Source organism: Nerophis lumbriciformis, linkage group LG21 (assembly GCF_033978685.3).
Source record: "Nerophis lumbriciformis linkage group LG21, RoL_Nlum_v2.1, whole genome shotgun sequence".
NCBI lineage: Eukaryota > Metazoa > Chordata > Actinopteri > Syngnathiformes > Syngnathidae > Nerophis > Nerophis lumbriciformis.
Window position 1 is genome coordinate 43717501 of NC_084568.2, and position 17500 is coordinate 43735000.

General features: G+C 37.5%; 1 protein-coding gene across 3 annotated transcripts in view; it reads right to left on the bottom strand.

Moving 5' to 3' along the window:
* Nucleotides 1–17500, bottom strand: part of trappc9 (trafficking protein particle complex subunit 9) — a 241169-nt gene that overhangs the window by 58739 nt on the left and 164930 nt on the right. For all 3 annotated transcript variants that reach the window (XR_012051061.1, XM_072915618.1, XM_072915617.1), the window contains 2 exons: nt 10970–11111; nt 6414–6504 (listed from right to left, as the gene is read on the bottom strand). Coding sequence is in view for 2 of the 3 variants with exons in the window: in XM_072915618.1 (XP_072771719.1) it covers nt 6414–6504; nt 10970–11111 (233 nt within the window). In the remaining variant the exon portion in view is untranslated. The remainder of the gene's footprint in view (nt 1–6413; nt 6505–10969; nt 11112–17500) is intronic.

The following is a 17500-nucleotide window of genomic DNA, read 5'->3' on the forward strand; positions in this document are numbered from 1 at the left end:
ATACATATTTAAATGTGCTTATAGTCTATATATATATATATATATATTTATATGTGCTTTATATATATTTATATGTGCTTATCAATCAATCAATCAATCAATCTTTATTTATATAGCCCTAAATCACAAGTGTCTCAAAGGGCTGCACAAGCCACAACGACATCCTCGGTACAAAGCCCACACAAGTATAGTCTATATATATATATATATATATATATATATATTTATATGTGCTTATAGTCTATATATACATATATATATATTTATATGTGCTCTATATATATTTATATGTGCTTTATTTATATTTATATGTGGTAATAGTCTATATATATTTATATGTGGTTATAGTCTATATATATTTATATGTGGTTATAGTCTATATATATTTTCTCATTGTGTTTTGCACACTCTTGGAGTGTACATAGTCATGTACATAGTGTATAGGGTATTTTGTGATGTTTTGAGGGTATTTAGTGATGTTTTGAGGGTATTTTGTAATGTTTTGAGGGTATTTTGTAATGTTTAGTGGCCATTTTGTAATGTTTTGAGGTAATTTTGTGATGTTTTGAGGGTATTTTGTAATATTTTGAGGGTATTTTCACCGACTTTGTAAATACAAACAAAGACAATGAAGCATATCAAGTCAACTTGTTTTTCCACTCCACTGCTACTTCAAGTCCATCATTGGTGCTCACTTTCACTTTCACTTTCACTTTCACTTCACTCACAGTCCTGTCAGTCTGCTGATATTGTGAAAGCGTCCAATGAGGGACAATTAGCCTCAACGCTAATGATAGCAGTCAGCGTGGCGCTGCATGATCATCACTCGCTGCCATCAATAAAGTTGTCGTGCGGCGAGATGTCACATGACCTCTTGTGCTGCCATTCCTCGCTCCCCTCAAGCGTTTATTAGCCGGCAGTTTGAAATGTGCCAATGACTCTGTTGCGAGGAGGAATGGAGCTGGTGTATTGTCATCAAATACACTTGCAGGAACGCTTTGGGGCCCCCAACTATGTCATGTCTACTGAATACTACCTCTTGACTGATGGTGCAGTGGACAATCCACCTGGCAACATGGAGGAAGTGATAACTACTGTGTGAGCACTGACTGATGGTGCAGTGGACAATCCACCTGGCAACATGGAGGAAGTGATAAGCAACTTCATTCACAGAGAATACGTCAAATGGAGATAAGATATTTTTATTACTAAGCACTTTCTAACCTTCTTTTCTTAGATGGAGCGTTTCAATCTCCTTTTTATTGACGACCACGTCACAGTTCACTTCTAAGTCACGTGTAATACCACTACTTCCATCCTCGTCATGCCCGTAGTAGGGTTGTACAGTATACCAGTACTAGTATAGTACCGCTATACTAATGAATCATATATGGTACTATACCGCCTCTAAAAAGTAGTGGTCGCCTTCCCCGCCACCCCTTTTTTTAACGGGCATGATGACACGTCGTCTTGTGGTGACATTGCTGGTTTTAGGAGCAGAGGAGCATGTTGGGCAGCGCACACACACACAGAGTACTTACAAGCAGACACAGTGTGTAGACAGAAAAGGGAGAATGGACGCATTTTGGTGTAAAAAGTCAAGATAAAGGTGCAGTTATAACACTGAAACACCCTCAGGAAGAGCTGCTTTAACACATGGCTAACGTCCATCCACAGTGTTTTAGCTACTTCAGCTACTTTAGCTACTCAGTGGCCTAGTGGTTAGAGTGTCCGCCCTGAGATCGGTAGGTTGTGGGTTCAAACCCCGGCCGAGTCATACCAAAGACTATAAAAATGGGACCCATTACCTCCCTGCTTGGCACTCAGTATCAAGGGTTGGAATTGGGGGTTAAATCACCAAAAATGATTCCCGGGCGCGGCCACCGCTGCTGCCCACTGCTCCCCTCACCTCCCAGGGGGTGATCAAGGGTGATGGGTCAAATGCAGAGAATAATTTCGCCACACCTAGTGTGTGTGTGACAATCATTGGTACTTTAACTTTAACTTTAAATCACTAATCCTGGCCTCCATGGCGACAAATAAAGTACATTTCTTACAAGTAGCATTATCACTGGAGGACGAGGAATAGCTAAGCATGCTTCACTACACACCGTAGGAGGATACAATAGCTCACCACCGTCACAATGTAAACAAACGCCATGGGTGGATCTACACCTGACATCCACTGTAATGATACCAAGTACAAGAGTGTATTTAGTCGATACTACTATGATTACATCGATATTTTTTATCGTCACAAAATCTTTTTTCCTTTTTTAAAAAAAATTCATATGTTTATAAAGTCAGTAAATACGTCCCTGGACAATTTGAATATGATCCTGTGACTACTTGGTATCGGATCCATACCTAAATGTGTGGTATCAACCAAAACTAATGTCAAGTATCAAAGAAAAGAAGAATAAGTGATTATTACATTTTAACAGAAGTGTAGATAGAACATGTTAAAAGAGAAAATAAGCAGATATTAACAGTAAATGAACAAGTAGATTAATAATACATTTTCTACAGTTTGTCCCTCATAATGTGTAGAAAATAATAGGTGTATAAATGACACAATATGTTACTGCATACGACTAATTAGGAGTCTTTGTTTGTTTACTTACTACTAAAAATGTAAGAATTAGATCAACAGAAGCCCAGTTCTATTTGTAGAACCATCTGCCCTCAAATTAACCTGCTTTTTACCTTTGTTTTTAACCAAGATCATTTTTACATATTTTATTTTATAATTCAAATCACACCTTTAAATAAACTGACAGATTTGACTATTTCAACTGTGCAAATGACCCTGCTGCTCAAAGTTGTAAGTAGCAACTAAACATCACATTCTATTCAATAAAGCAGAATTTGTACTTTAGTCAATTTACTTTGGTTGATCAATCGACTGTATAGCAACATTATTTACTGAAAATAGCTTCAACTAAATAATCAAATAAGCACACAATTTAACAACTGCAAAGCAGTCAATACAGCGTCACCTTTTAACCTCTCAACAGGCAACACATTTAGCAAACAATACATAGGATATGTTTGCTCCATCAGCACAGAGCTAGTTTAGCAAACAATACATAGGATGTGTTTGCTCCATCAGGACAGAGCTAGTTTAGCAAACAATACATAGGATGTGTTTGCTCCATTAGCACAGAGCTAGTTTAGCAAACAATACATAGGATGTGTTTGCTCCATCAGCACAGAGCTAGTTTAGCAAACAATACATAAGATGTGTTTGCTCCATCAGCACAGACCTAGTTTAGCAAACAAAATATGGGATGTGTTTGCTCCATTAGCACAGAGCTAGTTTAGCAAACAATACATAGGATGTGTTTGCTCCATCAGCACAGACCTAGTTTAGCAACCAGCTATTGCAAGGAATTTAGGAATTTCACCATCTACGCTCCATAATATCATCAAAGGGTTCAGAGAATCTGGAGAAATCACTGCACGTAAGCAGCTAAGCCCGTGACCTTCCATCCCTCAGGCTGTACGGCATCAACAAGCGACATCAGTGTGTAAAGGATATCACCACATGGGCTCAGGAACACTTCAGAAACCCACTGTCAGTAACTACAGTTGGTCGCTACATCTGTAAGTGCAAGTTAAAACTCTCCTATGCAAGGCGAAAACCGTTTATCAACAACACCCAGAAACGCCGTCGGCTTCGCTGGGCCTGAGCTCATCTAAGATGGACTGATACAAAGTGGAAAAGTGTTCTGTGGTCTGACGAGTCCACATTTCAAATTGTTTTTGGAAACTGTGGACGTGGTGTCCTCCGGACCAAAGAGGAAAAGAACCATCCGGATTGTTATAGATGCAAAGTGTAAAAGGCAGCATGTGTGATGGTATGGGGGTGTATTAGTGGCCAAGACATGGGTAACTTACACATCTGTGAAGGCACCATTAATGCTGAAAGGTACATACAGCTTTTGGAGCAACATATGTTGCCATCCAAGCAACGTTACCATGGCCGCCCCTGCTTATTTCAGCAAGACAATGCCAAGCCACGTGTTCCATCAACGTGGCTTCATAGTAAAAGAGTGCGGGTACTAGACTGGCCTGCCTGTAGTCCAGACATTGAAAATGTGTGAAGGCTCAAATATGAGAAGGGAGACTGTTGAACAACTTAAGCTGTACATCAAGCAAGAATGGGAAAGAATTCCACCTGAGAAGCTTCAAAAATGTGTCTCCTCAGTTCCCAAACCTTTACTGAGTGTTGTTAAAAGGAAAGGCCATGTAACACAGTGGTGAACATGACCTTTCCCAACTACTTTGTCACGTGTTGCAGCCATGAAATTCTAAGTTAATTATTATTTGCAAAAAGTACTCTGCAACATCGCGTGGACATCGGGGGCAGTACCTCTGGATTGGCAGACCGGGGTGGTGGTTCCTCTCTTTAAGAAGGGGAACCGGAGGGTGTGTTCTAACTATCGTGGGATCACACTCCTCAGCCTTCCCGGTAAGGTCTATTCAGGTGTACTGGAGAGGAGGCTACGCCGTATAGTCGAACCTCGGATTCAGGAGGAACAGTGTGGTTTTCGTTCTGGTCGTGGAACTGTGGACCAGCTCTATACTCTGGGCAGGGTCCTTGAGGGTGCATGGGAGTTTGCCCAACCAGTCTACATGTGCTTTGTGGACTTGGAGAAGGCATTCGACCGTGTACCCCGGGAAGTCCTGTGGGGAGTGCTCAGAGAGTATGGGGTATCGGACTGTCTGATTGTGGCAGTCCGCTCCCTGTATGATCAGTGTCAGAGCTTGGTCCGCATTGCCGGCAGTAAGTCGGACACGTTTCCAGTGAGGGTTGGACTCCGCCAAGGCTGCCCTTTGTCACCCATTCTGTTCTGAACTTTTATGGACAGAATTTCTAGGCGCAGTCAAGGCGTTGAGGGGATCTGGTTTGGTGGCTGCAGGATTAGGTCTCTGCTTTTTGCAGATGATGTGGTCCTGATGGCTTCCTCCGGCCAAGATCTTCAGCTCTCACTGGATCGGTTCGCAGCCGAGTGTGAAGCGACTGGGATGAGAATCAGCACCTCCAAGTCCGAGTCCATGGTTCTCTCCCGGAAAAGGGTGGAGTGCCATCTCCGGGTTGGGGAGGAGATCTTGCCCCAAGTGGAGGAGTTCAAGTACCTCGGAGTCTTGTTCACGAGTGGGGGAAGAGTGGATGGTGAGATCGACAGGCGGATCGGTGCGGCGTCTTCAGTAATGCGGACGCTGTATCGATCCGTTGTGGTGAAGAAGGAGCTGAGCCGGAAGGCAAAGCTCTCGATTTACCGGTCGATCTACGTTCCCATCCTCACCTATGGTCATGAGCTTTGGGTCATGACCGAAAGGACAAGATCACGGGTACAAGCGGCCCAAATGAGTTTGGGGCTCTCCCTTAGAGATAGGGTGAGAAGCTCTGTCATCCGGGAGGAGCTCAAAGTAAAGCCGCTGCTCCTCCACATGGAGAGGAGCCAGATGAGGTGGTTCGGGCATCTGGTCAGGATGCCACCCGAACGCCTCCCTAGGAAGGTGTTTCGGGCACGTCCGACCGGTAGGAGGCCACGGGGAAGACCCAGGACACGCTGGGAAGACTATCTCGCCCGGCTGGCCTGGGAACACCTCGAGATCCCCCGGGAGGAGCTGGACCAAGTGGCTGGGGAGAGGGAAGTCTGGGCTTCCCTGCTTAGGCTGCTGCCCCCGCGACCCGACCTCGGATAAGCGGAAGAAGATGGATGGATGGAAAGTAAAGTTTATGAGTTTGAACATCAAATATGTTGTCTTTGTAGCATATTCAACTGAATATGGCTTGAAAAGGATTTGCAAATCATTGTATTCCGTTTATATTTACATCTAACACCATTTCCCAACTCATATGGAAACGGGGTTTGTAGTATGTTGTTGACATTGTTGGAGTGTCATGTCTGCCCTGGCAGCTGAGAGGAAGGAGTATAGTCTCTCCTGGTCCCCATCTTCCACAGGTCATAAATGAGTATTTGTGTCAAGCGATGTAAAAGCGTGATGCGTGACGAGGTATTTGTGCTCTGAACACAAGCAAAGATGACAGTAAAAGAGTGCAATTAGACTAACTCTTTCAGACAGCAGGGGAAAGCATCCCTAATTGAGCCTGTGATAGTTTTGGCAAGAGAAAGTCGTCCTAATGAGCTGAAGCAAATGACTTGGCTCTTCTAACGAGGACACGCCTCCTTCAGGTGATCCATCCTCCTCCTGCAAGAGGCTACTTTTCCATGCTTCCTTTGCACAATCATCAACACGTGTGAAGCGTCTCCGCACACAAACGGAATCAAACGCGATGATGACAGATGGCGCCACCAACAAAGAAAGATCCCTGGAGGTGGGCACATTAGGCCGCCTCCCAAATAGACTTATTATGTATGCAAATAAAAAAGGAGACTCACCCCACTGCAGGGGCGCCAGCTGCAGGTGCTCCAGGACCAGCTGGTTGAGGACGCCCTCCACGCTGGCCTCGCCGCCACGCCGCAGGGAAGGGTGGCTGTGGTTAAGGACCAATGGCGGGAAGAAACGTGGGAAAATGTTGGCTGCGACACAATAATAATCCATCATCAATTGCACATCCTCAACAAATATTACCATCAAATGTCCTGTCAGAATAAAAAAGGTGTGGATTCTCTTTAAAGCGCAGTCAACTCATCCAAAGTGAAGCGGTTCTTTGCTTTCTAAAAATAATCCATCCATCCATTTTCTTCCGCTCGACCCAAAAAAGATAAATAAATGGGACTAAAAGAGCAAAAGTAACGAGAAAATGTTGCAATAATGACACAAATACAAAACATATACAAATATAATGGACATAGAGCTGAAGTTGATCTCAAAGTTTAAACATTCAAAGTAAAAAATAATATATATTGCATATTTGTGTTTGCCATAAAAAAACTATGTTTTCTATGACAAAAAGAGCATTAAACAAACCAAAAAATTTTTTTTTTAAATTTATAATTAACAGATAGATCTGAAGTTGATCTCAAAGTTTAAACATTCAAAGTAAAAAATAATATATATTGCATATTTGTGTGTTTGCCATAAAAAAAACTATGTTTTCTATGACAAAAAGAGCATTAAACAAACCAAAAAAAATTTTTTTTAAATGTATAATTGACAGATAGATCTGAAGTTGATCTCAAAGTTTAAACATTCAAAGTAAAAATAATATATATTGCATATTTGTGGGTTTGCCATAAAAAAACAATGTTTTCTATGACAAAAAGAGCATTAAACAAACCAAAAAATTTTTTTTTTAAATTTATAATTAACAGATAGATCTGAAGTTGATCTCAAAGTTTAAACATTCAAAGTAAAAAATAATATATATTGCATATTTGTGTGTTTGCCATAAAAAAAACTATGTTTTCTATGACAAAAAGAGCATTAAACAAACCAAAAAATTTTTTTTTTAAATGTATAATTGACAGATAGATCTGAAGTTGATCTCAAAGTTTAAACATTCAAAGTAAAAATAATATATATTGCATATTTGTGGGTTTGCCATAAAAAAACAATGTTTTCTATGACAAAAAGAGCATTAAACAAACCAAAAATTTTTTTTTTTAAATTTATAATTAACAGATAGATCTGAAGTTGATCTCAAAGTTTAAACATTCAAAGTAAAAAATAATATATATTGCATATTTGTGTGTTTGCCATAAAAAAAACTATGTTTTCTATGACAAAAAGAGCATTAAACAAACCAAAAAAATTTTTTTTTAAATGTATAATTGACAGATAGATCTGAAGTTGATCTCAAAGTTTAAACATTCAAAGTAAAAATAATATATATTGCATATTTGTGGGTTTGCCATAAAAAAACAATGTTTTCTATGACAAAAAGAGCATTAAACAAACCAAAAAATTTTTTTTTTAAATTTATAATTAACAGATAGATCTGAAGTTGATCTCAAAGTTTAAACATTCAAAGTAAAAAATAATATATATTGCATATTTGTGTGTTTGCCATAAAAAAAACTATGTTTTCTATGACAAAAAGAGCATTAAACAAACCAAAAAAATTTTTTTTTAAATGTATAATTGACAGATAGATCTGAAGTTGATCTCAAAGTTTAAACATTCAAAGTAAAAATAATATATATTACATATTTGTGGGTTTGCCATAAAAAAACAATGTTTTCTATGACAAAAAGAGCATTAAACAAACCAAAACATTTTTTTTTTAAATTTATAATTAACAGATAGATCTGAAGTTGATCTCAAAGTTTAAACATTCAAAGTAAAAATAATATATATTGCATATTTGTGGGTTTGCCATAAAAAAACTATGTTTTCTATGACAAAAAGAGCATTAAACAAACCAAAAATATATTTTTTTAATTTATAATTGACAGATAGATCTGAAGTTGATCTAAAAGTTGAAAGTAAAAAATAATATATGTTATTTGACTTATATTTAAAAATGGGGCCATTTGAGTCAGATTTTTTTTTTACCTGTCATTGTTTAAAAAATAATAATGAATCAAAATCAATGTTATGAATGAATGACCTTTGAAGGCTCCAATTACTTCACATCAAATCTTGCACTTTGAAATATTTTTTGGGAGAAATATTGCACGTGTGTGTTTGCCATAAAAACAAAGTTTTCTATGACAAACAATGACCAGCAGGGGGCTCGAACACGCACAATAAACGGAACAAAATACACAGAACGACCAAAAAAGTAATTATTACCCTCGTTTTGCCTAAATCTTCATTGGCTTTGGACCAACAATCACAGAGAGATGATATTTCTGCACAACAAGTCAGCGAGCAGTAGAGAATATTTTGCTTTATTCATTATTGACTTATTTCTTGCCACTTTATGTATTTTTAATGAGATTTCCAGTTCATTTATCTTCTATTATTACAACCAATATGTGGTTTCTTTTACTCTTTCAATGTCTACTTGGTCTATTTGTATTTGTCTCTTCTACAGTTACTGAATAGCATTATTTTACTTTCACTGAGATTCAAAGTTAATCTTTTCAATGTATTCATCTATTATTATTATTATTATTTGTATTATCTTCTGTGTGTTTACCTGCTACAAGACACTATAATGGCTGGCCCTCCACTGAACTTTCACATCTCATACTAGTCTTTTTCCCCAGTTTGCGGGATAATTGATGTACAAACCTTGTTTCCATATGAGTTGGGAAATTGCGTTAGATGTAAATATAAACGGAATACAATGATTTGCAAATCCTTTTCAAGCCATATTCAGTTGAATATGCTACAAAGACAACATATTTGACTTTTTTTTGTTGTTGCAAATAATCATTAACTTTAGAATTTGATGGCAGCAACACGTGACAAAGAAGTTGGGAAAGGTGGCAATAAATACTGATAAAGTTGAGGAATGCTCATCAAAGACTTATTTGGAACATCCCACAGGTGTGCAGGCTAATTGGGAACAGGTGGGTGCCATGATTGGCTATAAAAGTAGATTCCATGAAATGCTCAGTCATTCACAAACAAGGATGGGGCGAGGGTCACCACTTTGTCAACAAATGCCTGAGCAAATTGTTGAACAGTTTAAGAAAAACCTTTCTCAAGCAGCTATTGCAAGGAATTTAGGGATTTCACCATCTACGCTCCGTAATATCATCAAAGGGTTCAGAGAATGTGGAGAAATCACTGCACGTAAGCAGCTAAGCCCGTGACCTTCCATCCCTCAGGCTGTACTGCATCAACAAGCGACATCAGTGTGTAAAGGATATCACCACATGGGCTCAGGAACACTTCAGAAACCCACTGTCAGTAACTACAGTTGGTCGTTACATCTGTAAGTGCATGTTAATACTCTCCTATGCAAGGCGAAAACCGTTTATCAACAACACCCAGAAACGCTGTTGGCTTCACTGGGCCTGAGCTCATCTAAGATGGACTGATACAAAGTGGAAAAGTGTTCTGTGGTCTGACGAGTCCACATTTCAAATTGTTTTTGGAAACTGTGGACGTCGAAGAGGAAAAGAACCATCCGGATTGTTCTAGGCGCAAAGTGTAAAAGGCAGCATGTGTGATGGTATGGGGGTGTATTAGTGGCCAAGACATGGGTAACTTACACATCTGTGAAGTCACCATTAATGCTGAAAGGTACATACAGGTTTTAGAGCAACATATGATGCCATCCAAGCAACGTTACCATGGACGCCCCTGCTTATTTCAGCAAGACAATGCCAAGCCACGTGTTACATCAACGTGGCTTCATAGTAAAAGAGTGCGGGTACTAGACTGGCCTGCCTGTAGTCCAGACATTGAAAATGTGTGAAGGCTAAAATATGAGAAGGGAGACTGTTGAACAACTTAAGCTGTACATCAAGCAAGAATGGGAAAGAATTCCACCTGAGAAGCTTCAAAAATGTGTCTCCTCAGTTCCCAAACCTTTACTGAGTGTTGTTAAAAGGAAAGGCCATGTAACACAGTGGTGAACATGCCCTTTCCCAACTACTTGGTCACGTGTTGCAGCCATGAAATTCTAAGTTAATTATTATTTGCAAAAAAAAAATAAAGTTTATGAGTTTGAACATGAAATATGTTGTCTTTGTAGCATATTCAACTGAATATGGCTTGAAAAGGATTTGCAAATCATTGTATTCCGTTTATATTTACATCTAACACCATTTCCCAACTCATATGGAAACGGGGTTTGTACAAAAATGGACCTTCCTGTTAAGAGTTAGCGATATGAAAGCATGTTATGAAGGCTTCCAGATTGATGAGGATGATGCTCGTTAAGGTGTGACTAATTGCTTGGACATGACAACACGGGGTGAAAGTGTCAAGCAGCCAGCTAAAAGTCTTCCCCAGCTGTCAGAGCTGAGTTCCTTGCTGGCCACGGGGCCTCCAGATGCAGGAGCCAGATGTCAGCACACACTCCTAAAGAATAGCGCCTCCTTCTGGAGTGAATAATAGATGCAAGCCTTCTGCTTTATGTCTGGAAGGATATGATGCTCCAGCAGATGCCCAGCTTGCTGTTGATCTGACAGCCTCGAGCGTGCTGCCGCTCCTCCTCCAGCTGCTTGGGGTTAGTGGCGTGCTCGTGGAGGGGCAGGCTCTCAAAGTCAAACTTGTCCACCTGGATGGCCATCCTGGAACACACGCATCAAAGCAACACGTGTCAATGATGCCTTTGAAGGTCATGTCATGCCAACAATCAAGTCACATCTTCAGACCAGCGCTGCTTCTCTTCAGCTTTACATCACGCCTGCTAAAAATACAACAACACAACACGTCTGGCAACAGATTGACACTTCAAACATGAGTAAGGATGACCTTTCCCTTCTCAATCATACGCTACTAACAATCTGTGTGTGTGTCAATCAATATTATTTACTTTTATTTATGTATCTTCTTTTCTTTCTTCTGAGTATCATTTGAAAGTGTTCCTGCATTTCCGTTTGTGTGTTGCCGTAGTCAGAGAGTAGTCTTTGCAATTAAGTTAAAGGGGAACTGCACTTTTTTTTGTTTTTGGTCACTCATTAACAATCAGTATGTAAGACACATACATTGTTCTTTTTGCATTCTGATTTGTAAATTAAGGTTAGCAAAAGTCAGCTAACAATATAGTCAAAGGGAGTCAAGAGTCTAAAAAACATCCAAACACCTCCATTACGGTTTTATATACACGCTGTAAGTATATATGTCATGTAGTAACATTCATAATAACATGTAATATATATATGATGTAAGTATATATGTCATGTAGTAACATTCATAACAACATGTAATATATACATGATGTAAGTATATATGTCATGTAGTAACATTCATAATAACATGTAATATATACATGATGTAAGTATATATGTCATGTAGTAACATTCATAATAACATGTAATATATACATGATGTAAGTATATATGTCATGTAGTAACATTCATAACATGTAATATATACATGATGTAAGTATATATGTCATGTAGTAACATTCATAATAACATGTCATATATACATGATGTAAGTATATATGTCATGTAGTAACATTCATAATAACATGTAATATATACATGATGTAAGTATATATGTCATGTAGTAACATTCATAATAACATGTAATATATACATGATGTAAGTATATATGTCATGTAGTAACATTCATAATAACATGTAATATATACATGATGTAAGTATATATGTCATGTAGTAACATTCATAACAACATGTAATATATACATGATGTAAGTATATATGTCATGTAGTAACATTCATAATAACATGTAATATATACATGATGTAAGTATATATGTCATGTAGTAACATTCATAATAACATGTAATATATACATGATGTAAGTATATATGTCATGTAGTAACGTTCATAATAACATGTAATATATACATGATGTAAGTATATATGTCATGTAGTAACATTCATAATAACATGTAATATATACATGATGTAAGTATATATGTCATGTAGTAACATTCATAATAACATGTAATATATACATGATGTAAGTATATATGTCATGTAGTAACATTCATAATAACATGTAATATATACATGATGTAAGTATATATGTCATGTAGTAACATTCATAATAACATGTAATATATACATGATGTAAGTATATATGTCATGTAGTAACATTCATAATAACATGTAATATATACATGATGTAAGTATATATGTCATGTAGTAACATTCATAATAACATGTAATATATACATGATGTAAGTATATATGTCATGTAGTAACATTCATAATAACATGTAATATATACATGATGTAAGTATATATGTCATGTAGTAACATTCATAATAACATGTAATATATACATGATGTAAGTATATATGTCATGTAGTAACATTCATAATAACATGTAATATATACATGATGTAAGTATATATGTCATGTAGTAACATTCATAATAACATGTAATATATACATGATGTAAGTATATATGTCATGTAGTAACATTCATAATAACATGTAATATATACATGATGTAAGTATATATGTCATGTAGTAACATTCATAATAACATGTAATATATACATGATGTAAGTATATATGTCATGTAGTAACATTCATAATAACATGTAATATATACATGATGTAAGTATATATGTCATGTAGTAACATTCATAACAACATGTAATATATACATGATGTAAGTATATATGTCATGTAGTAACATTCATAATAACATGTAATATATACATGATGTAAGTATATATGTCATGTAGTAACATTCATAATAACATGTAATATATACATGATGTAAGTATATATGTCATGTAGTAACATTCATAATAACATGTAATATATACATGATGTAAGTATATATGTAGCATCTAGTAACATTCATAACAACATGTCATATTTACATATTTTGTTCATTTTAAGCATAAAGCAGTATATTAGTTTCATTGACGTTCACTTTTTCCTTCAACAAGACACTGATCACGGCAGACTTCATTAAAGCGATCACTTAGTTTACAATGTCTGCTCTCACTGGGATGATGTTCTCATATTCCCGTTCAGATGAAGAATTCATCATAATTCACATGAAAGGTAGACAAAAAAAGATGTTGGATGTCAAAGCTGACCAACTTGTGGGATTATGTCCACAACCTTCTACTATCCAGGTAAGAGGAATGATTTCTCAACACAGCTAGTGGTGAAGATAGTGTCAAGACTTATAATATTAATATTGCTGGTTAATATTCAGGTCAGGAGATGTAAATGATGACTTTTCAGAGTGACTTGCAGGCTAAATGAACGACACTAAAGGCTTTATCTTGTACGTGTTCTGTGCATTGTGCTCCTTTCTATTCCACCACGGAGGAGCTGTTGCCACAAATCTAAAACACTTTTCTTTTCTTTGGAGCAAACGTCTCGCTCTTGTTTGTGCTAGCATCAGCCATGTTTTGCTAGGTGTGTGAATCTCCGCTGGGGAAGTGAGGGGGAGGAGAGAGAAAACATCGATTTGTTTGACTTTTTTAATTGTCTGCTTGAATTTGTCAATAAAAGTGATTGATGGCTCAGGTCTACTGTAAATACCTGCTCGGTGGCCTAGTGGTTAGAGTGTCCGCCCTGAGATGGCTAGGTTGTGAGTTCAAACCCCGGCCGAGTCATATCAAAGACTATAAAAATGGGAGCCATTACCATACCTGCCAACTTTTGAAATCAGAAAAACCTAGTAGCCAGGGTCCAGGGGCCACAGGCCCCGGTAGGTCCAGGACAAAGTCCTGGTGGGGGGTTCAGGCTTCGCCCCCCAACGCAAAATGATTGATTGCATTCAGACAGGTTAAAACGTTGCTAAAACCATCACTTTTCTATCAGTCACAGTGACTTTTCAAAACAAAAATATTACAGCAAAAATCATATGGGTTGATTGTAAGGCTGAAACAACGCGTCGACGTAGTCGACGTCATCGGTTACGTAAATACGTCGACACCGTTTTTGTGCGTCGGCGCGTCGCATATTTACGTCACTCTACTTTACTGTCATGGCGGAGCGCAAAGCAGACGATGCGAGCGAGGGGAAAAAAGCACGCCAAAAGTCGTCAAAAGTGTGGGAGTATTTCACCAAACGGCCTAATAATGTTGTTGTATGCACACTGTGTCGAGCGGAAATGGCCTATCATAGCAGCACAACGGCTATGAACGAACATTTGAAAAGAAAACCCCCGACAGCGTTCTTGCCATCACCATCAACAAGTCAATCGTCCGCGTGCGTATACGTTGTCATTATTACACAAAAACATGAATGTGTCATTTGTATCTGCGTTGTAAATTCATAAACTAAAGCACCGTTTCGCTCAGAGAGGCGCGTTTGGCGTGCCTGTTCAGTGTTTACAAAGACGCGCTCCTCTTTAACGCTGTGGAGAGGCGGCGGCGGCGAGCGAGCGGCGAGGCGGGGCGTGCCGGGAGCGACGCCGCAATCGTGCCCAGGTGCGCGATCCGCACAGTTGGAAGAGAAAAGACTTTGTGTAAAATTAAAAGATTGTAAACCTGGCAAAGCCGTCTGGCGTTCAGTCTGTCGGTCCTGAAAGAACCCCACGGCACAAGACGTTAATTAGTTGTGCAAATACCTTCTACAACATTAACAGTTACATATACTATGTACAAACCAACAATTAACTTTCACTTTAATCATACTATCATTGTTGTGTTATTAAGCAAAATAAGCAATACTTTTACTTTTGTTGAAATATTTACACTTGTTACAGAATATTTCCGTTTTGCACTTTTTTGTATTGGATGTTTATCTTTATTTTTGCACATTTTAAAGCAAAATAAGCAATACTTTTACTTTTTAAATGCTTATACTATTCCAGAATATTAAGATTTGCACTGGATGTTTACTTTTATATTTGCACATTAAAAAGCAAATAAGCTACTTTTAATTTTGTTAAATGTTAAAAGTTTTAAATGTTTACATTGTTACAGAATATTTTGTCATGTTGTTGTCAATGTTGACTGAGTGGCCATACTTTTTTTTTTTGTAAATAAAAGCCATGCCTTTTGAAAAAACTGGCCTACATTTATTTTTTCCTCTTCATTTTAAATTTAAAAAAAAAATCGGTAAAAGGAAAAATAATCTATAGATTAATCGAAAAATAATCTATAGATTAATCGAAAAATAATCTATAGATTAATCGAAAAAATAATCTATAGATTAATCGATAGAAAAATAATCGTTAGCTGCAGCCCTAGTTGATTGACATGTTTATTCTGTAAGCTAACTTCAATAGTTTGAAATTATTTTGACAGTTAATGCCAGTTATCCTGTCAACCTTTCACAAGACTTCAATTTGTTAATTGAAAGTATAAACAGTATAAACACTTTTTACAGTAAACAAATGGTAAAACAGTACTAAACAATTCCATAAAAAAAAAAAATTGGTGTCATTATTAACTTTCTGTCCAAGCTTGTATAATCTACTGCCTTGTTCAATTGTAAAAAACATTCTGTGCCTAAAATTCACATTTCTATCACAATTATCATACTGTAAACATGGTAAGCTAACTTCATTAAAATTAATAGTCCTGTCAATAGCATGGAATTACAATTCAAATGTAGTTTTTTTGTAAGCCTTTCAAAAGAATTCAAAATATGAAAAATTAATGAAAATTAATTGAAGCCATCAGACACTTGAAAAGTGGCACATCACATCTCTAATGTAATCATTTGAACTTTTCAACAGAAATAGCACTGCAAAAATATTAAGGACATACTTCTGTATTTTGGTAGTTATGCTGTCAACATTTAACAAGATTTCTTCAACTTGGACTTGAAAGCATAAATAGTATAAACACTTTTAACAGTATAACAGTACTAAACAATTCCAATAGATAACATTGGTGTCATTACCTTTTTGTGGCTAAAATCCGAAAAACGTTGAAAGTTTTCCACTTGTATCGCTAGCAACGGCATTAGACTTGTGTGTTTTTGTCCCAACGTGGTCTTTTACATCGCTAATTCCTCCGTGTCCGATCGAAAAATCTTGTCTGCACAAGGTGCAATTCGCGTAGTTTTCACCCTTTTTGGAACGGATAATTATTTGAATATTCTTCACGGAATGACTGCAGTTTTCTTTTCGGTTTAAGACTCGTTTGCGATTTTTCTCCGGCTGATTCCATGATCGTTCGCTCGTTTGGAAACAATGGCAACTGGTGCCTCGTGCTTGGCAGCGGTGCTATAAATAGCCTCGCGCATTTTAAAAAAATATTTTTTTTTAATTAATGAAAAACCGTATTTTTTATCACTGCAACCGTAACCCGGAATAGGTTGATGAAAACCGTACTAATTACGGGAAAACCGGAGTAGTTGGCAGGTATGCATTACCTCCCTGCTTGGCACTCAGCATCAAGGCTTGGAATTGGGGGTTAAATCACCAAAAATGATTCCCGGGCGTGGCCACCTCTGCTGCTCACTACTCTCCTCACCTCCCAGGGGGTGAACAAGGGTGATGGGTCTAATGCAGAGAATAATTTCACCACACCTAGTGTGTGTGTGTGACAATCATTGCTACTTTAACTTTACTTGAACTTTTTTTAAATACAAAATGATACATTTTGAAGGAGGATTATTAATGCTGAGCTTCTGATCCAGAACATATATTTCCTTTGTTTCTCAGGGAAACTTATTCATCTTTTTATTCAAGCAGCAAAGCACTTTTTGACCTGCTGCTTCTGAAGTCCATGCAGTGAGTTTGTGTTGCATCAACTCAATGAATGTATTCAACTCTTGCTTCTTATTACAAATGAACTGCAGGTAAAAGTTGCAATGCTTATTTAGTGAAAGGAAAAGCTGCATGAATATACATAAATGAAAGATGCATTATAATCAGCGCTGAGGTGCCCTTGGATGATCATTGCCATGAATACTAGCGTTGGTGTATTACACAGCAGCTGTTTGCATCTTCCTGCACTTTTCATTAGCGAGGGGTTGAAATTGCCAGAATGAGCATCTCGTTATTCCAACCAAGATTTGCAAAAACCTGTCTTTGCATGCACAAACCACAGACA